Here is a 22,222-nt window from a genome sequence, read left to right as displayed (position 1 = left end):
TAGCTTTTTCTTAATAAAGGACAAACAATGGGACACATGTTATCTAAAAGAATGGATTGTAGGGACATAACACTGATAGTTTAGCAGCAGGAAGGGAGCTGACAGGCGGGGGGCCGGGGGAGAGAGGAGACACGGCAGATGACGGAGGCACGTAAACTGACCATTGCGTCAGGACTCAGCAGCCATGATAAACCGTGGTCAGTTTACAGGGGGAGGGCAGAACCAGGCAGGATCAACCAGGTATTTCAGGTGATACAGGGGGCCAAATTACACAGCACAAGCATGGTGCTGTATAACATGTTTTAACCACTTGTAGACTTCCCACCGTGGCACTTTGAAGAGGAATATTGTTGTTATGGCAGCAGCTAGCTGGCATAACCCCGGTATGCTCTTCTTTAGCGGGCAGGTCGTTTTCAGATAAAAGTGGTCCCAGTGGTGGATTTGCCGCAAGATCACTTTTATCGGGGGTGGGAGAGGGGCCGCCCACTGCTGCTGCACTCCGGTGCCCTCTGCTGCCGGGAGCGGTGCAGAAAATGGAGTCCTTTCTCCTCTGTGGTATGGAGCTGAGTGGGGGGAAGATGGCCCCCACCCAGCTCCATACTATTGCAGGGCGGAAACGACATCAAAACGCCACTTTTGCCCATAGCTCCTAAAGGGGCATTTTTTGTATTTATTTTTTTATTGCATTTTTGTGTAAATATGATATCTGAGGACTTTTGACCCCATATCTCATATTTAAGAGGTCCTGTCATGCTTTTTTTTTATTACAAGGGATGTTTACATTACTTGTAATAGGAATAAAAGTGAAACATTTTTTTTTTAAAAGAATAGTGTAAAAAATAAATAAAGAGTAAAAGTGAACACTTACATAAGTTGCGCCCGCATATGAAAACAGTGTTCAAAACATACATGTGAGGTATCGCCGCGATCGTTAGAGCAAGATCAATACTTTTAGACCTCCTCTGTAACTCCAAACATGCAACCTGTAGAGTTTTTTAAACGTCACATATGGAGATTTTTAAGGATAAAAGTTTGTCGCCATTCCACGAGCGGGAACAATTTTGAAGCGTAACATGTTGGGTATCAATTTAATAACTTTACTGTTGTCTTATTTTTTAATTTAAAAAAGTGTATTTTTTCCTCTAAAAAAAGTGCGATTGTAAGACTGCTGTGACAGAAAAAATTGCAAACACTGCCATTTTATTCTCTAGGGTGTTAAAACAAATATATATAATGTTTGGGGGTTCTAAGTAATTTTCTAGCAAAATTAAGTTAAACAACTATTTTTTTTATTAGGGTTACAAACACTTGAACTCTAACATGATCTAAGTGTTATACTTTTCTTTTAACTACTTCCCACCCGGCCACTGCATATATACAGCCGGGTGGGTGCTTTCTCTTTCTGAGTGGACGTTCGGGAACGTCCCTCAGAAGGAGGGGGGTCGTGCGCGCGTTCTCACGCAGCGGCGCGATCCCGATGCACTTGTGTCACCTGGACACTGTGCATCTGTGTTTGGCCCTCCTGATCACATGACGGCCGTGTCCAATCACAGGCGTCATGTAATGTAAACACAGAGCCGGTTGCTAGGCAATCGGCTTTCCTCTCCTCACACAGAAGTTGTCGGTGAGGAGAGTGGATCGCTGCAGCCCGGCTGGTGATCAGTCCCCCAAAACACATGTCCCCACACACACATTGCCCCACATAGTAAAAACACCTGTCCCCCACATGTGTAACAGTAAAATCACATGTCCCAATGATCATTTGCACATATATGTCCGTGATCACCATGCAAAGCAAGATAGTTCAAGCCGTGATTTGTCATAATTGTGATGATTATGGCTTACAGCTCATGAAAACCCCAAATCCACAATCTCAGAAAATTTGAATATTGTGAAAAGGTGCAATATTCTAGGCCAGGCGAGGGCAAACTCGGCCCTTCAGCTGTTTTAAAAGTCCCATGAGACATTGCAAGACCCTGACAATCACAGGCATGACTCCTAGAGGCAGAGGCATGATGGGATTTGCAGTTTTACCACAGCTGGAGGGCTGAGATTGCCCACCCCTGTTCTAGGCTCAAAGTGCCCCACTCTAATCAGCTAATTAAGTCATAACACCTGCAAAGGGTTCCTGAGCCTTTAAATGGTCTCCTAGTCTGGTTCAGACCTGGTCTTTTGCTCAATGGTCCAAAGTCCTCTTCTAATGAGAGCAAATGTTGCATCTCATTTGGAAACCAAGGACCCAGAGAATGGAGGAAGAATGGAGAGGCACACACTGCAATATGCTTGAAGTCCAGTGTGAAGTTTCCACAGTCTGTGTTGATTTGGGGAGCCATGTCATCTGCTGGTGTTGGTCCACTGTGCTTCATTAAGTCCAGGGTCAATGCAGCCGTCTACCAGGCAATTTGGAGCACTTCATGCTTCCTTCTGCAGACGAGCTCTATGGGGATGCTGAATTCATTTTCCAGCAGTTTTTTTCAGCACGTTGTTGTGTTTTACGTCACCGCGTTCTGACACATCCGGTTTTTTAACCAATGGTGTGTAGGCGCGACGGACCATCAGTCAGCTTCATCGGTTAACCGATGAAAACGGTCCATCGGTCCGTTCTCATGGGATGTACTGATCGTGTGTATGCGGCATTAGGGGCATTGCCAAGAGAAAGATGAGAGACCGAACAATGCAGAAGAGCTGAAGGCCGCTATTGAAGCATTCTGGTCTTCCATAACACCTCAGCAGTGCCACAGGCTGATAGCTTCCATGCCACGCTGCATTGAGGCAGTAATTGCTGCAAAAGGGGCCCAAATCAAGTACTGAGTACTTGCTTATACTTTTCAGAGGTCCGATATTGTTCTATGTACAATCCTTGTTTTATTGATTGCGTGTAATATTCTAATTTTCTGAGATTGTGGATTTGGGGTTTTCATGAGCTGTAAGCCATAATCATCACAATTATGACAAATCACAGCTTGAACTATTTTGCTTTGCATGTAATGAGTTTATCTCATATATTAGTTTCACCTTTTAAGTTGCATTAGTGAAGCAAATTAACTTTTGCAAGATATTCTAATTTTTCGAGTTTCAATTGTATGAAGGGAGTCATGATTATCACACAGGCTGGACTTCAAACATTGTTCATCTCCATTAGATAGATTGCTAGGACTAGTACAACCACAATTCCTGAAAAGTTAGGACGCTATGTAAAAATCTACATAAGAATCAAATGCAATGATTTGCAGATTTCATAAACCCATATTTTATTCAAAATAGAAATAAGTAAACATATCATATGTTTAAACTGAGAAAATGTACCATTTTAAGAAACAAATAAGGCAAATTTGAAAATGATGGCAGCAACACAACTCAAGGAAGATCTGGAAGAACATTTTGCAACTACAGTAATTAGGTTAAATGGAAACATGTCAATACTAAAACACATACTGCATCTATGATAACAGCACGGCTTTGTAGTAGAAGAGTCTGGGTGCTTAACTGGCCTGCCTGCAGTCGAGACCAATTGAACACTAATTGAAAAAATTTGGTGCATCTTGAAATGAGAGATACAACAATGAAGACCCAGGACTGTTGAGCAGTTAGAATCCTATATCAGGCAAGAATGGGACACATTCCTCTCCCAAGACTCCAGCAACTGGTCTCCTCAGTTCCCTACCTAATTTTCTGTTGTGAATAAAATATGGGCTTATGATATTAGATTTTATACAGTGTTCAAACTTTTTGGGAACTGGGGTTGTAGTTTGCAAATCAATAGTTATTTTTTTTTAATTCCTAAAAGTGTTCTAAAGCCCCATACACACGGTCACACTTTTTGCCAACCAACTTCAAAATCTGCAAGTTTTCTAATTTGTCTGACCGTGTGTACGCTCCATCGGACCAACTTTTTCGGGTTTCATCCAACAAAAAGTTGGGTCTGCAAACGGACCAACCTTTTGGCAACAAAAGTCCGATGGTGCCTTGTCTGACTGTGTGTACAGCAATCCAACCAACCTTTGGACAAAGTGCAAATACGCATGCTCAGAACCAATGTTAAAAGCAACAAACAATAGCAGAAGTTAACCAAAGGGTGGCGGTAATGAGCAGAAAATAGCAAAAAAAACACGTGATGTTAGGAAAGTTTTAGAAAAGTTTGCAGAAAAGTCTGACTGTGTGTATGCTATGGGTGTGGCCGGACAAATCAATTAGGAAAAAAATCCAAGGGAAATTTTGTTGGATGTCTGACTGTGTGTATGAGCCTTTAGCCTGAAAATAAAATAAAACTAATGCAGACAAATCGAAGGACTGGTTAACAATATTAGCAATATATAATATTTTTGGGGGTTTAGATAAGCTTTGAAATAAAATTATACTATATAGGCATGAGGGAAGTGATTTCTGATATTGTTACGTTTTTAGACAAAATCAATTACTTATTCTTATCATCCAGTGCAAAATGTTTTTCAAATACTGACTTTTTTGAAAGTCATATAGTGATGGCATCTAGCGTGTTATGATCATTACACCTCACACAGATCATTGCAGCATGGGAGATGTTTCTGATGACCCTGATTACATTTGCTGCAACAATGGAGGCCACTGAAACTCATAAAATGTTGGAAGTTATCTGCTGAGGCTTCCAGTTCTTCCTCAGTAGTAAGTAAATAATAATCACTTCTCAAATCTCTGACTGTAGGCAGGCCGGGTCTGGGACAAAAAAAATAGGCCTGGGCATTTTAGACCAAGCAAACCATGACATATTTACTGGCCCCTTTCCCAATCCTGACAGAGGCAAGGGGGGCCGGGAAAGAGCACAGGGGACCAGAGAGCATGGGGGGCGAAGAGCAAAGGGGGGGCAGAGAGCATGGGGGGAGAGCACTGGGGGGGCCGGAGAGCACTGGGGGGGCCGGAGAGCACAGGGGGGGCTGAGAGCACTGGGGGGGAGCCTGAGAGCGTGAGGCGGAGACCACAGGGGGGGTTTCTTGAGAGCACAGGTGGGAAGCTGGATAGAAGGAGCGGCTGCATGTAGAAGAATCAATCTCCATTTTCTTCCTGCAGCCTCTGAATGACTGTGGGGAGGAGAAGTGGGCTTTAAGAGGCTGCAGGAAGAAAATAGAGAGATTGATTTGTCTATATGAAGCTGCCCCGCCGCTCCTCCTATCCAGGCACAGGGGGAGCCACACTCACTTTATCTCTGGTCCTGCATTTCCTCCAGTTCCTTGCTATTCAGGGTCACAGGTCAGCTTACTTGTGACTTTAGGGCCTGGTGTGCCCTATGGCCAGTCCTGGACCTGACTGTAGGTTTTTAAAAGTCTCACTGTGATTTTTGTAGTTGATGATAAGACCATACACAATGTTCCTGTTTACCCAGATAGCAAGGATAACTTGTCACAAATTTGTGGCAGTCTTGAATTGTAAGTCAGTTAACTTGCTGCACATTATCACTGGCAAGTTTTACACTTCAAAGTACTTGAAGCACAAATTCTAGTTGACAATTTTCCAATTTGATGCAACGTTGCATGGCAAGTCTCTAGCAAGAGAAAAGTTACAGTGGTGGGTCTACAGCTAGAGCTCTGCAAGCCACAGTGACCCCTGTGGTGGGATGACTATTGCACAACATAAATGAACCAGAACTTTCAGCAGACTTGCAGAATGTTTGCAAAGAAAGTTAATCTGGAGTCATGCAATGAGGACTTACTGCAATTGTGCAACAAATCTGTGAAGCCTGGCAAGTCTAGCAATAGCTTAGCAAGTCTTTTTCAAACTTGCAGCACAATTGCTTGCTATCTGGGTAATGATATTCTTTATTTTTCTTTCTCCTACATACATTTTTACTGATGCTCTAGAAGTTTGGTGTGTAATTCTAATGAAGGCAGATGTTTGCTGAGTGAATATTAGTCTGCAGCAGCTGTTGCTTGATCTGTTTCAGCATTTATTAGCAGCATCTCAGAAAAGGCAGGAGTGATGAATTACCTCTAAGTAATGTCACACGAAGGTGCTAAGGTTTGTGTTTGTACGAAAATAGGTTAGTGAAGAATTTGAACAGGAAAAAAGAAGGTTGGATTCACGGAAACAACTTGCAAATCATCATCGGTGAATGCAGGATCCGAGCTTCTAAATTAACAGGTAATGATACAGGAATCCATTGTGATAAGTGACAGTAAAATAATGAAACTATGCACACCATTTTTTATGTTCAAAATAATTATGCTATTGTTTATATTTATTTCACATAATTGTTTTTAACTGCTTAAAAAAGTGTTAGCTGGCATTTTAATTTGTTAAACAAGTCCATCTAAATCTAAATCTCCTGCACAGGCTGACAATGTTGCTGTCCAAAGGTTCATCCAGACTGCAGACCCCCTAATGCCGCGTACACACGATCGGTTTACCCGTCGGAAAAACCTTGGATGTTTTTTCTGATGGAAGTCCACTCAAGCTTGTCTTGCATACACACGGTCACACCAAATTCCGCCCGTCAAGAACGCGGTTACGTACAACACGTAGGACGAGCCGAGATCAATGAAGTTCAATAGGCAGTTTGGCTCTTCTGCTTGATTCTGAACATGCATGTTTTTTGCGCGTCGGAATTCCATAGAGACAAATGTTTTTTCCACTAGGATTTTTTTCTGTCGGGAAAATAGACAACCTGCTCTCAAACTTTTGCTGGCGGAAATTCCGACAGAAAAAGTCAGATGGAGCATACACACGGTCGAAATTCCCATCCAAAAGCTCACATCTGACTTTTTCCGACGGGAAAAACGATCGTGTGTATGCGGCATTAGAGAGGAAGTGTACTACTGACCAGATCACCAGGTGAAAAAATTTAATAAAGGCAGCCACCACATTAAAGGATTGCTAACCTGCAATATATTATTATTTTTTGGTTTAATACCCCTTTAAATGGCATACATAAATTATTCCAAAATATTTACTGAACAAAAATCCTCATTGCTTTATGCATAAGTGGTTATCATTATCAACGGGATTACATTTTAATAACTTGAGCCTGTAGGCAAACAGATTTTGGCACCCTAATTAACACCTCTCTGCTAGGATCACTTTTTGCATAAAACGCAAGATGAGTAAAAGGCATAAAACATGTATTTTCAAAATCAAGTCACACAGAGTTGTTTATGATACACGGGGTGTTCGGAAACTAAATGTTATCCAGTTAGGGTTTACATACAAGGAGATGAGTAATCGGAAAGGAAAAATGATAATGAGGAGCATAGTGATGGTGATTTACTCAAACCGGAGAGTGCAAAATCTGGTGCAGCTGTGCATGGTAACCAATCAGTTTCTCACGTCAGCTTGTTTAATTAAAGGGGTTGTAAAGTCAAAAGGTTTTTAATCTTAATGTATTTTATGCATTAAGATAAAAGGCCTTCTGTGTGCAGCAGCCCCCCTAATATTTACCTGAGCCCCATCTCTATCCAGCGATGTCCATGAGTGTCTCGGCCATCCGGGACTCTCTCTCCTGATTGGCTGAGACACAGCAGCTGCGCCATTGGCTCCCGCTACTGTCAATCAAAGTCAGTTAGCCAATCAGGAGAGAAAGGGAGTGGGACCGAACCGCAGCTCTGTGTCTGAATGGACACACAGAGACTTGTAGCTTGGCTTAGGTGCCCCCATAGCAAGCTGCTTGCTGTGGGGGCACTCAGGAGGAGGGAGGGCTCAAGAGTGCTGAAGAGGCACCCCAGAAGAGGAGGATCAGGGCTGCTATGTGCAAATCCACTGCAACAGCGCATGCAAGTATAACATGTTTGTTATTTTTATAGAAAGATATTAGACTTTACAATAAGCTTTGACAAAGAAACCTGGAAGCTGATTGGCTACCATGTACAGCTGCACCAGATTTTGCGGTCTCCAGTTTTAGTAATTCAACCCCATTGTGTTGTAGCTACTGAACTAGGTCACATTATACAGTATTTATCGGAAACATGTACTGGGAGCAAAATGCAGACTGTCATTGCGGTTTTTGACCCAATACAAGTCTGCAGACCAGGAGTTCTGAGTTGACTCTGACTTTACTTTTGTGTGTCTATTTCAGGCAAATACTTAAAGTACTAAAATGAAATACTGCCAGTTAGCAGTTTCAGAAGATTTTCAACAATGGCCTTTTCTTTTAATAGAACAAACAAAATCCCTTATCTTGAAAATGTCAGTGACGTCTGTCTTTGTATTTATCGTGCTTGTTCTGTTGAAACATGCTGGACAGTTATTATAATATAGTAAAATATAGTCTTACATCGTCAGTCAAATTAACACCAGGGTTTTTTTTAACGTCAAAATGCCAGTTCCTCCTACAAAACTAATATATACTCATCACTAGTTTCTAGCGAGATTACAGCGTGTTCAGTTTCAGTTTGCCTTTCTATTTATATACCACAGTAATAGAAATAGGCAGAGATTTTCCGTCTAGCACATTTTATTATCTCAGTAATGTGCTTGCGCCCAGTGATGTAATTCGGAGAGAGTAGAATGCCAGGGGAAGGTGGGGACAAAGGGCACTGGAATAAAGGACGAAAAACTGGTGAGATATGTTCATAAAGCTGCAGCTGAATTGGGCTCTGACCATTGTTATAGCTTTTCGTGGAACATGTAGTACTCATCAGACACTGCAGATATCATTCTTTTAGTCCAGGACAAGCAGGAGGTTGTGCCTTGACCACCAGACCTCAAAATAGTGCTGAAGAAACATAGGTGATCCAGGGTGGGTGAAAGTCTCTTGGAAACCAAGTGTTTGTTTGAAAAAAAAAAAAAAGAATCTGCTGACAGGTAAGATGGAAGCTTTTGTCCGCAAGATGAACCAAATCAATAACCAATTAATCAACTAACTGATAATCAGTTTGAAGAGGTTTTTTTTTTATATAAATCCTTTCCTTCTTCGTTCATGGATATAAGGTTATGCTGCCACCTACAGGAGGTTTGGACTGGCAAAATCCTGGCGTCCCACACTCGCACAATTGGATGTGCTAGTGTTGGGAAACCAGGACACCTGTCCTGTATCCTTTGCAGGGTGCCCCAGGTTCCTACCGCCTCAAACTCCCCTCCTGCAGCAGCCAGCATTTCTCCCACTGGCTGCCTATATCAACAGTACACGTCAGAGCTAAGGGAAGTTAGACTCCTCCTCGGCTCTGATGTGTATCATGCACAAAAGGAGGGGGCCATATGATCTGGAGGAGATGGAGGGGTGTCAATCAACATGGATTTATGCTGGGAGGAGTAATGGAATTTATGCTAGAAGGGGGAAAAGGATTTGTGCTGGGAGGAGGGATTCGTGAGGGGGTGATTTGAGGGCAGGATATGTGCTGGGAGGAGGGATTTAAGGAAGGTGGGTCTCGCAGAGGTTTGTGATAGATAAGTAAAAAAAAAATATATATATATGTAGCCCTCACCCCCGAAGGAGCCGCTGATAACTTATGGGATGGCAGATTTACCTCATGGCTCTCTACGAATGTCTAGGGATGAATGATGCATACAGCAGTAGTAAAGGAATGTCCACAAAGAAATTTCTTTTTATGTGCTCTTTATTACCCAGCCGGGTAAAAACAGTGAACAGGTGATGAAAGGGATAGAGATGGAAAGGAGAACAGCAGATTCAGGTGTAGTATCTGGAACAGTCCTGTTCCTATGCGTAACACTCTTACTCCACTCCTGCTTGAGTGGGCTTAGGATAGGCCTCTCTCACTGACCTAGCAGCCGGGTACACCGCTCGAATCTCTTTAGGACAAAATCTCTGCCACAGACCTTCTTGAATGAATGTCAGAGAGAAACCTCTGCCACAGGCCCTCTCCGATTGCAGACACGGAGTAAACCCTCTCAGGTAAAGTTTGGCCTGGATCTTCTTCTTAACGTCACCCAGGTATCGACTGAAAGAGGAGTCAATACTTCAGTGTCCGGTCACATCGATCCCCGGTGGTTCGTCAGAATCCTATTGGACCGCCAGCCTCTCTTTGGCGCTCCTCAGATGGACTACCCACCGAACATGTACACTTGCTTGGGATCTTCAGAAGTGGGAACCCAGTCGACCACTGGGACCTCGTCCTGCTTGAATGCTCCGGACCAACTTAGGCCTGAAACCAGGAACACTGCATAGTACGCACGCTCCGGCCAGGTAGGCCATAAGCCGGAGCTCCGTGATGTGGCCACCCTAAAGGTGGGTGCCACACCGGAAGAAGACCCCAAAAAATGGCGTCTGTTCCATAAGTACCCCCTTCCAGCATGCCCAGCGAGGCCCAAGCCCCCCTGATTGGCTGCTGGAAGAGAACACCCAAACCTCAACTCCACTGCTGCCACCTACCGCACCGGGTGGGAAAAACACCCCAGCGCAACAGAATGAGCCCACAGCACAGCCAAGCTGGAACAGAGACCCTACTTAAACATTGCAATTGAAATCAGAGTCATTTACACTCTGATTATGCTCTAAATTTCAATAGCAACGGTACTTGGAAGTAACCAGGCGCTACATATATATATAGCGCCTGGTATATATAAAAAACAGACGGAATACTGCACAAAAATATTTAATCACAAATAGTAGAAATTACATTATATCCATTATATCCATTATATCAATTGAGCTGCAATGCTCCGCTGTTGAGCTGCAATGCTCCGCTCCAAATCTGCATTCATCTGCTGTTGATTTGCATTTGATAAAACCAGCTGTTTCAGCATCTCCTCCATTTTGGGTTTACTTTAACTGCCCGCGACACTCCACCATGTGTAAGGGGTTAGCTCGGTAGCGGGGTGTGTGACCCCTTGGATGGGTTCACCACACACTGAATTTATACAGACTGGCAGTCAAAGACGGTTGAAAACAAAGTTTCTGGTTTATTTTTCCATCTTGCTGGAAAACAAGTGCAAGCATCCAAACAGCATTAAACAAAATCAAACATAAAATAAATCCTAGCCACGTTAGGTTCCTGTGTGGAAGGTAGACGCCCATCTATGAAGTCTAACACAGCCTACCGCTGGATAGACAGTGCTGCTCATACAGCACAAACAATAGTCTTTTGATTTTTATCACACAGAAAAATCAATGGTCTCCTCACCTCTCCAGGAGACCTTCAGCACTGGGTTTTTCACACAGAAAGCCTCAGCATGCAGCTCATTAGTGGTTATCCTCTGGGCTACTTTATAGAGGCCTTTAATTGCCTCACTCTGAACAGCTGGAGTCTTCCAACGGCCCTTAGCCTTCCTGGCTATTTCTGGCAGCCGACGCCTAATAATGATTGGTGTATTGTCTAACAAGGCAGAAATGTATGTCCCGACTGTGACAACACCCACAGATTTACCTGACTTCCTGTCACAATATATATATATATATATATATATATATATATATATATTTTATATTATTAAAGGGCCCAGAGGTCCCCAGGGGCCCGGAGGTCCCCATGGTCCCGGATGGCAACCCCCTTTTTTCTGTAATTTTTTTAATAAAGGGCCCAGAGGTCCCCAGATGGTAACCCCCCTTTTTATATATATATATATATATATTTTTACTTTTATTAAAGTGCCCAGAGGTCCCCAGGGCCCCGGATGGCTACCCCTCCTTTTTTTATATATTTTTTTTATATATTTTTCTTTATTTCTTTTTTTTTGTAAAGGCCCCCCCCCCCCCACTTCTCAATTTTCTCAATTAGCAGTGGCACCCCCCCGCTTCTCAATTTCAGACAGCAGCACCCCCCTCGGGTTCTCTGCTCCAGGGGGCCCATGCCTGAAGCTGTGTAAGGGGCCCCATAATTCCTGATGGTGGCCCTGGAGCCTGTCCTCCATCTCATCCAACCGAACATCCATTGCTCTGGGGTTACCCACAATCCTGGAAACATGAACCACTTGGCTGCGGGGAATAGATTTAAATACACCAGATGGATGAAAACTCCATTAAAGCAGAAATCGATTACTGTCTGTTTGGGCACACCAGGTAAAAATTTGTATTAATGTGCATAACGAAGCCAAGGAAAGATGGAAAAATCGCCAAAAGGCATTAAATTACAGATTAGACATTCTTATAATATGTCAAAAAAGTTAGATTTTATTTCCATCATTTACACTTTCAAGATGACAGAAAACAAAAAAATGGCGTCTGCAAAAGTTTGGGCACCCTGCAGTTAATATCTTGTACTGCCCCCTTTGGCAAGTATCACAGCACTTTTGTAGCCAGCCAAGAGTCTTTCAATTCTTGTTTGAGGTATCTTTGCCCATTCTTCCTTACAAAAGTCTTCCAGTTCTTTGAGATCATTAAAAACTATCATGTGTAGGCTTCAGAGCATTTTTCTCGACGTGAAAGACGGGCATTAAAAATTTAGTACATGCTCTAATTTTTCGCGTCGTTTTTCATGTCGCCGTTTTTCACATCGTGAAAAACGGTCGTGTGTAGGCTTTAGCGACGGGAAAAAAAGTGCATGCTCAGAAGCAAGTTATGAGATGGGAGCGCTCGTTCTGGCAAAACTAGAATTTGTAATGGAACGTGCTGTAACAGACTGAAAAGCACGAAGATTGAAAAGCGCGAATCGTCTCTCACCAAACCTTTACTAACACAAAATCAGCAAAAGCAGCCCAAAGGGTGGCGCCATCCGAATGGAACTTCCCCTTTATAGTGCTTTTGTACGTCACTGCGATTTGCTTGAGCATTTTTTTTCACGATCGTGTGTATGCAAGGCAGGCTTGACAAGAATCACGTCGAGAAAAATGTTGTTTTTCCCATGACATTAAAAACGGTCGTGTGTACGCGGCATTAGTCTTAGGACTAAAATAGCATTTTAGTTTTAGTCCAATTTTAGTCTTCTGCAATGGTTTTAGTTTTAGTCATATTTAGACTAAACCTCCAGTACATTTTAGCCAACTAAAACTCATTTGAGTCATCTAAAATGTAATGTGTGTAATTAAATTGTAATGCATTAGTTAACATTTCTCCACAATTTCCAAACTCATTATATACTGCTGGAGTGAAGAATAAAATATGTTATTTGTTCTGGTATTGAGGTATGAATATTTTGAAGTCAAATTTCTATTTAGTTTGTCTTTTGACTAAAACGCCATTTTAATTTTAGTTGTAGTTTAGTCATCTCAATTGTTTTAGTCGTATTTTAGTCCACTAAAATAGTATTAATTTAGTTGACTAAAATGTTTTAGTCGACTAAATTAACACTGTTCCCCACCTCTGAGCTGGAGAATCTGGGACGAAGATATTTTACAGAGATGGCCAGTGAGATCTTCAGGTCTCACCTTCATAAAGGTGTAAAAGTGAATGACAGAAGGGTGTGTCTTGTGATGAGAAGTGAAAAACATGTTCTCCACTCCTCATCTCGGCTTCATAAACTGGTACACCTGAGAGATCAGCCGTGATCATCAGGATCTCGGCTCTTCTCTGTTTGATAAACGTACACCCCTAGATGTATACTACAAGTGCTATAGAGTTTCAAACTGGATTAAAAGGAGCGGCTCTTTCAGGGCACTTCGCAGGCATTATTTTTAGCAATATAGCGCCTGCAAAGCGCCCCAGTGTGAAAGTAACCTTAATTTTACAGACACTTTAAGGAGCAGAAGAAAAAGCTTTGCTGGTGTTGTGGCCAACTGACAGTGGGGTCCTAAACCCTCTTAGGCCCCGTACACGCGACCGAGTTTCTCGGCAGAATTTAGCCAGAAACTCGATCGGAGCCGTATTCTGCCGAGAAACCCGGCCGTGTGTACACTTTCGGCCGAGGAAACCGACGAGGATCTCGTCGGGCCAAATAGAGAACATGTTCTCTATTTCCTCGTTAGTCAACGGGGAAACTTGGCTCGCCGAGATCCTCGGCGGCTTCACAAGGAACTCGACAAGCAAAACGATGTGTTTTGCCCGTCGAGTTTCTCGGACGTGTGTACGGGGCCTTAGTGTGTTTGTGGCACTCCTGAGATGCTACCTCCAGGGAAATTGAGCCATGAGATCTCTCTGCCTTCCTAGCTCCTGGCCTGACTTGGCAGGCTCCTTTTTTTTCACCATTTCTTTCTCTGCTTATGGTGTATGAACGTCTTTTTGTCAGCCTGGTATTGAATTGTAACTGGTATGTGGGGGATAGTGGGAACAAATGCAAATAATACATACCTTATATCGGATTATTGTGAGCTTTTTACATTTCCCCAATGTTCTTTTATAAATGTTTTGTCACAGTATTACGTATTGTAAAATAAGAATTACATTTCCCAAAGTCCTGTTATTCTAAAGTAGGTACATTTTAGTTGACAAAATCACTATAAAAAGCAGAATTTCAACATACTGTTTACCTATGTCTGTTATCTGAATAAAACTATTGTAAACACTATCGATTGATTAAATATTAGTTCAGGAAATGTCCCATTTCAAAGCGTTTACAAGTGTTTTTTTACAGTCCTTTCCTATATTTAGACGTGGGTGGCAGTCAAATGTGTTTATTCCTTCTAATCCTTAGCACTGGGCAGACAAATCCTTTTTTATAGGAAATGAGAGTCTATCAGGCATTTCAGAATGCACTTTGCAAATACTGGCAACTGATCTGAAAAGTATTTAAAGCAAACAGATCAAATGGTCATTTCAGTTATAAGCTAGCACTCATATACAGCTGGGCATATAAAAACAGGATTAACGCACAGCGGCAAATTTATGAGCGCAGGCGGACAGATCCTAATGCTATGTGCTATGCATATTTTAAATGCATGTTACAGTACACACAGGCTGCAATGAACATGCAATATTGGCAAACTCTGTAATTCACTTCAGCATTTAAAGAAAATAAAATCCTTTTAAATGATGCATTTTGAGAAAAATGTTTTGCTGTACGGACCGTATAAATACATTATGACATATTTAAAAACTGGGTAGCAACATTAGAATACTGTACGAAGATTTAAGGGCATTACGATTTACAGTAAAACCTTGGTTTGCAAGCATAATTCTTTCCAGAAACATGCTTGTAATCGAAAGCACTCGTATATCAAAGCATTTTTTTTTACAGGGTATAAAAGAGAAGAGAGGCGCCTCTAAAGCCCCATACACACGGTCACACTTTTTGCCAACCAACTTCAAAATCTGCAAGTTTTCTAATTTGTCTGACCGTGTGTACGCTCCATCAGACCAACTTTTTCGGGTTTCATCCAACAAAAAGTTGGGTCTGCAAACGGACCAACTTTTCGGCAACAAAAGTCTGATGGTGCCTTGTCTGACTGTGTGTACAGCAATCCAACCAACTTTTGGACAAAGTGCAAATACGCATGCTCAGAACCAATGTTAAAAGCAACAAACAATAGCAGACGTTAACCAAAGGGTGGCGGTAAAGATCAGAAAATAGCAAAAAAAACACGTGATTTTAGGAACGTTTTAGAAAAGTTTGCAGAAAAGTCTGACTGTGTGTATGCTATGGGTGTGGCCGGACAAATCAATTAGGAAAAAAATCCAAGGGAAATTTTGTTGGATGTCTGACTGTGTGTATGAGCCTTAAGTGTAGCAATACGTTGCTAAATGTTGTACCTTCATTAAATGTAACCATATTGCTACACTTAGAGGCTCCTCTCTTCTTTTTTATACTCAGTTGTGACATGGCGCTACTCTTATATCTAGATATCGCTTGTATATCAAGGCAAAATGTATTAAAACATTTTGCTTGTCTTGCAAAACGATCTCAAACCAAGGTTTTACTGTAATTGGTAAATGTGACTCTAAAATGAATACTACAGAGTTGATTTTACAAAAACTGGAGAGTGTAAAATCTGGTGCAGCTGTGCATGGTAGCCAATCAGCTTCTAACTTCAGCTTGTTCAATTAACCACTTTAAGACCGGGCCTATTTTTCAAACTTGTTGTTTACAAGTTAAAATAATTTTTTTTTGCTCGAAAATTATTTAGAACCCCCAAACATATATATATATATATATATATATATATATATATATATATATATAATATAATTTTTTTAACACGCTAGAGAATAAAATGGCAGTCATTGCAATACTTTCTGTCACACCGTATTTGCTCAGCGGTCTTACAAGCACATTTTTTTTTATTATTTTTTGAAAAAAAATCACTTTTTGAATTAAAAAATAAGACAGTAAAGTTGGCCCAATTTGTTTTTCTATTGTGAAAGATGATGTTACACCGAGTAAATTTATATCCAACATGTCACGCTTCAAAATTGGGCCCCCGCTTGTGAAATGGCTACAAACTTTTATAATTAAAAATCTCCATATGCGACATTTAAAAAATTCTACATGTTACATGTTTTGAGTTACAGAGGAGGTCTAAGGCTAAAATTATTTCTTGATCGCAGTGATACGTGTGGTTTGAATACCGTTTTCATATGCGGGTGCTACTCACGTATGCGTTCGCTTCTGCACGCAAGCTTGTTTTTTTTTTTTTTACACTGTTCTTTAAAAAAAAATGTGTCACTTTTATTCCTATTACAAGGAATGGAAACATCCCTTGTAATAGAAAAAAAAGCATGATAGGACCTCTTTAAAGCGGAGGTTCACACAAAAAGTGAACCTTCGCTTTTTGGATCCCTCCCCCCCTCTGGTGACACATTTGGCACCTTTCAGGGGAGAGGGGGGTGCAGATACCTGTCTGAGACAGGTATTTGCACCACTTCCGGGTCTGATCTTCGCGGGGAATCCAGCCCCTGACGTCATAACCCCTGCTGTCTTCTGGGAAACACTGTTCCCAGGAGAGAGCGGGGACCAGTGACGGCGTGACAGGCTTCACTTCCTGATTCCCTCACCGAGGATGGCGACGGAAGCAGCCGAGGACCGAGCGAATGCTCAGCCTCGTCTGCTGACATTGCGGGTGCGCTGGACTGGTAAGTGTCCATTTTTTAAAAGTCAGCAGCTGACGTTTTTGTGGCTGCTGACTTGTAAAAAAAAAACGGCGAAACCTCTGCTTTAACCTCCCTGGCGGTATGATTATTTCAGATTTTAGGTGCTGAAAGCGGTACCATTATTTTGCAAGGACATTTGCCATTTTACATTGTAGGCCTGTAATTCTTAGGAATAACTCACTTAAATCTGTCCAAACCAGAGTCTAGTAGACATCTCGGGTATGAAAAAGTTTGAAAAACAAAATCATAAATTATAATATAATAAATAATTATAAATAATTATAACAAATAATAATATAATTATAATAAAAATTATTCAATAATGTAATCAACTCAAAATCACTGAAATTTGCTCAGTTGCAGAATTGTCGCTGTCATTACTTTTATTTTTTTATGACGAATTCACTTTTTTGAATTTGGCGGTCAAAAAGACCTCAGATCTCAATGTACACAAAAATGCAATAAAAAAAAGTTGTTTGAAAAAAAAAGACTTTTTAAGAGCTAGGGGCGGAAGTGACGTTTTGCTTCCACCCTGCAATTGTATGGAGCAGAGCGGGGGGCCATCTTCCCCTCACTCAGTTCCATGGCAAGCAGGGGAGAGGACCCGATCGCCTCCGCCACTGACGGCGGCTCTGGTAAGCGGCGGAGGGCATCGGAGAGCGGCGGGAAGGGCCCTCTCCCACCACCGATAAAAGTGATCTTGCAGCGAATCTGCCGCTTAGACCGCTTTTATCTGAAAGCGGAACGCCCACTGAAGAAGTGGATACTAGAGTTATGTCAGCTATCTGCCATAACAACAATATTCCACTTCAAAGTGCTGGCTTATAATGACGGCGGGTGGTCCGTAGGTGGTTAAGTTTTGACAAAAAAGCTGGAAGCAGATTGGTTTCTATGCAGAGCTGCACCGAATTTTGCAGTCTGCAGTTTTAGTAAATCAACCCCTACATGCCTATGAGCGATCATCTTCCAGTCTGCAATGTCTACAGCTGTAATTGATGTGTCATTGTTGGTAAGGTGCTCATGGTTGATTACGATGATGCTCAGATGGCAAGTTTAGCAGGGAAAGTAAATTGACTTTCAATCTTATCGTGATAAAAAAGATGGATGTGGAGAAGTTTAATGATCAGTTTTGAAACCGGTAAATTTTGTCTTGATCCCTTGTTCTTGGACCATTTAACAGAATGTTTATCATTTGCAGCAGGTAATGGTCAGTTTTTGTTAGCATGTGTCTTTTGGGACAACACCGCTCTGTTCAATGAATGCAGTTTTTTTTCAAGGGGGTTTACATTAGACAACTGGAGGGCTGCTATGTTACTGCTGTCAGAGAAAATAACGAGATGAGATTTGATTTAATTGCCTGTGTTGTGAATGTATTTCTCCAGAGTGCCTGCAGTTGCAGAAGTCAGTGAGGGTTAGAGATGTACATGATGGAAAAATTAGTTTAGTTTCAGATTAATTTGTAAAGTACCGTAAATAATTTCCTCACATCATATTTGTTATGTCAGTATGATTTGTTTTGTATATTCGTTGTTCTGAATCAATTCGTATTTTCGGAATCTATATTCATTTTAACATGTTATTTTCGGGAGATTACTTATACACTATGAGTCATCCCTGCTAATCTAACCCACAAGGAGAAATGGAATGAGCTGATTAGACAATATCGACTGGAGTGGCATGCATCCGGAAGTAACAAATGGAATGAAATTGATTTCAGACTAATTCAATCAGTTATGATTTGAAGGTTCTGATGGATCCACCTCCATCCAATACACAATAAGTGGGAATCATTTTATTTCACAGTGAACAAATGGTCTCTCAAGTTGAACCCAGATACAAAAAAATCTTATTAGAATATTCATGCTACGCTCACTAAAATAAATACAAATAGATCCAAAGAAATTTGGATCACTCTTTTTGTCATTAAATTATTTTGGGTTCTTTAAACATTAACAAAAGGCCCAAACTATAGCATCATGTCATCTGAATGAAAAGAATGAATACAAATAAATGTATTGTTTTTATTATAACTTGTTTTGGATCAGTTGAAAATCCTTTACTATTGTAATTTGGAGATTTGGATACATCCAGATCTCAAAATAACGAAAATTTCATCTGAACTTCGATTCGTAACAAAACAAATTGCACATGTATAATGAGGGTTTGTTTTAAAGTTTACTGATAAGAATGTGGAAGTACTCTAAGGCTGGGTTCACTCTTTAAGGTCCGATTTCAGCCCGAATTTTGGGCTAAATTCAGACCTGAAACGGACCAAAAGAAGCACAGAACTCCTGTGCAATTCGCACTGGAGCTGCTACAGAGATATGTGTACCAGCTCCATAGAGAACCGGTCACAATCTCCTGCTGTGTGAATTGGATGTGGGGAAAATCCGCATCCAATTTGCACTAGTGTGAACCCAGCCTAAAGCCCAACTCTAGGCAAATAAAAAAATATCATTTACAGTGAGGCTGTGCTCATATTGCAAGTTTTAATTGTTTGCTTATATCTAGGAGAACAATAAAAAGAAATGTACTTACCCAATCCCCCACTCCTTCCTGTAGCTAGTCTGGTCCTTGCAACTTTTGCAACCCCACGCTCCACCATTCTAGGGATCTGACATCGTCAAGACCAGAGCAGGGTCTATAGCCCTGCTCTGGACACGAGGACGCCAAGGGAGAGTCCACCGCTGGATTGTGGGGGAGCAGAGGATTGGGTAAGTAAAAATGTTTCTCTTCTCCCCATACAAAATGACCAATCAGCTCTTACAGTTCAGCACAGCCCCACTGCAAGGGATAATTTTATATTTGCCTGGAGTTGGGCTTGAACATCTATAGTTCGCGCACCGTTGCTCCTTAAAATAAATATTACAAATCATTTTATCCTTTTTTTTTTTTTTACAGATGCTGCCCTGTGTACCACAAGGAAGCTAAGTTCTCCATAGAAAGACGGGTGGAAATAACTGCATCTTACCTGGGGCTTCAGCAAGAGACATTGTTACATAGTAATGTTACAGCAAATTGAACTAAATTAAATTCAACAGCCATCTGTGACCATTATTCAAAAACCCACGTACATTTTTCATAACATGGGACTCTTTTATCGAGCTTATTTTGTAAGACGGTTGCTGTAAATTGGAAGGTTCCATTTTTATTGTGCTCCATAGCATCACCATTGTATTTTTCATCTTGGCAAAAGAAATGTTTTTAACTCTATGTAAATATATGTGCTGATGTTTCTAGACAATGCATTCCAAGCTCATCATGTGTTTTACCATTTTGGAGTAAAATACTTGCACTAGACTCGTCATACTTGTATTCCTCTAACAAGGATTCCCTCTAGAGGACAGCTTCAACATTACCTCCTTTATATGAACTGAACACTGGAAGACTATGAATGATTCTGAACGTTCCACGTTGTTGCCACTACCTGCATTGTCTGGTTAAATGTGACACATTGCAATAAAAGTCTTAATCATTCTTCCATTTTTAAAGCACAGAAAGATCTTTTATGGGTCTTTCCTTCTTTAGCCAGAAATGTATCAAGGCTCTTCTTCAACCTCTCAGTATTTACAGTAGTATTACAGCATTTACAAGAAGTAAAGGAATGTTCGCAGGCTTTGGTTTTTATGATTTTGCTTATGGTGAGAGACCTACACCTTGAGATAAGCATCTCACAGATTATGGCCGCTCAATGACATACCTCAAAACCCTACAACAAAGAACCTCAAGGTTCTAATAGGTAAGATATAAATACTTAGGTGTCTGAGTCTTTGGGGTTCAAATTATGACAACAAAAGAGATTTAAAAAATCAGAAATCAATATCAATAGCTCACTTGAATATGCAGTTTTTGTTTTCATGTTTGAGTCCAGCATGTTGTACATTATTATTATGGGAGCAGATTTTCGGAAAGGTATTTTAACACCTTGGCCAATTTTTTTATACATAAAAATTGTTTATGTAACAAATTATTTAACATGATGTTATACTGTAAGTAGTCTTTTTTTCTTTTATTCTATTATTTTGGTATTTAACAACTACAGTGGTTGGCCAAGTCATAATCTCTTTTTTCCCCTTTTGTTGGAAAAGACATACCTACTGGACTATGTACATATTCGCCAGCACACCAGGAATCTTCAGTTATCGTGCAAAGCAGAGGTTTTTATTGCAGGCAGATCACACAAGACAAGTGCAACGTTTCAGAGTCACGCAGGACCCCTTTGTCACATGCCTGATGAAGGGGTCCTGCGGGGCTTCAAAACTTTGCGCTTGTCTTTGTGATGTGATCTTTCTGCAATAAAAACTTTTGAACGATAACTGAAGATTCCTGGTGTGCTGGCGAATATGTACATTGACTTGGTGATTCCGGTATCCAGCTGGTAATCGCTGCAACACCTATTACTGATAATGATGATGAGCCTTGTTTCCAGGAATGTGTGCGATAGGAATATAGACAAGACTGATAGCTAGATTCAGGTAGGGCGGCTCACTTTTGAGGCGGCGTAGTGTATCGCATATACGCTACACCGCTGTAAGTCAGAGAGGCAAGTGCTGTATTCACAAAGCACTCCTAAGTTACAGTGGCGTAGCGTAAATGGGCAGGCCTAAGCGCGCCTAATTCAAATGTGGGACAGGGGGGCGTGTTTTATGTAAATGACTGGTGACCCGACGTGATTGACGTTTTTTACGAACGACGCATGCGCCGTCTGTGGACATATCCCAGTGTGCATTGCTCCAAAGTATGCCATTTCGACGTGAATGTAAATTATGTCCAGCCCGATTCGCGGACGACTTACGCAAACGACGTAAAAAGATAGGCTTGTTCCGACGTCCATACCTTGCATGGGCTGCGCCACCTAGGGAGCAGCTTTATCTTTACGCCGGCGTATCTCTAACGTAAACGGCATAACTAATTGCGACGGGCACACGTACGTTCGTGAATCGCTGTATCTAGCCATTTGCATATTCTACGCCGAACTCAACGGAAGCGGCACCTAGCGGCCAGCGTAAATATGCACCCTAAGATACGACGGCGTTGGAGACTTACGCCGCTCGTATCTTAGCCTAATTTAAGCGTATCTGGTTTCCAGAATACGCTTACATTTACGACAGAGTAGATTCAGAGTTACGACGGCGTATCTACTGATACGCCGCCGTAACTCTCTGTGAATCTACCTATAAACCTACTGGACTGTTTACCTTTAGAACATCTTATGCTGCATAAATGGAGGAGGTCAGCTGAGACAAAGCAACCAGGTTAAGTTATAAACCTGCAAAAACACTATAGCACAAGGATTCTTGTTGTGTATTACTACAGGTTTTTCTCTATTTCTATATATAAAATGTAAAACCTTTTATACCAATTTTGTTATCCCAAGCTTTTGTATGATACCATACAAGTAAATTT

At 41.3% G+C, this 22,222-nt stretch overlaps 1 protein-coding gene across 4 annotated transcripts in view; it reads left to right on the top strand.

Annotated features, from left to right (window-relative positions):
• The window catches only part of MCF2 (MCF.2 cell line derived transforming sequence), a 181,452-nt gene extending 161,153 nt beyond the window's left edge, over positions 1-20,299 (top strand). For 3 of the 4 annotated variants that reach the window (XM_040323778.1, XM_040323777.1, XM_040323780.1), the window contains 2 exons: positions 6,011-6,111; positions 19,718-20,299. In XM_040323778.1, coding sequence (XP_040179712.1) covers positions 6,011-6,111; positions 19,718-19,758 — 142 coding nt within the window. In that variant the 3' untranslated portion in view covers positions 19,759-20,299. The remainder of the gene's footprint in view (positions 1-6,010; positions 6,112-19,717) is intronic. The other variant, XM_040323779.1, reaches the window with a different exon arrangement.
• The last annotated feature ends 1,923 nt before the right edge of the window (positions 20,300-22,222 follow it).

Source organism: Rana temporaria, chromosome 9, assembly GCF_905171775.1.
Source record: "Rana temporaria chromosome 9, aRanTem1.1, whole genome shotgun sequence".
NCBI lineage: Eukaryota > Metazoa > Chordata > Amphibia > Anura > Ranidae > Rana > Rana temporaria.
Note: the sequence above shows the minus strand (reverse complement) of the source record. Positions and strands in the feature narration are given on the sequence as shown.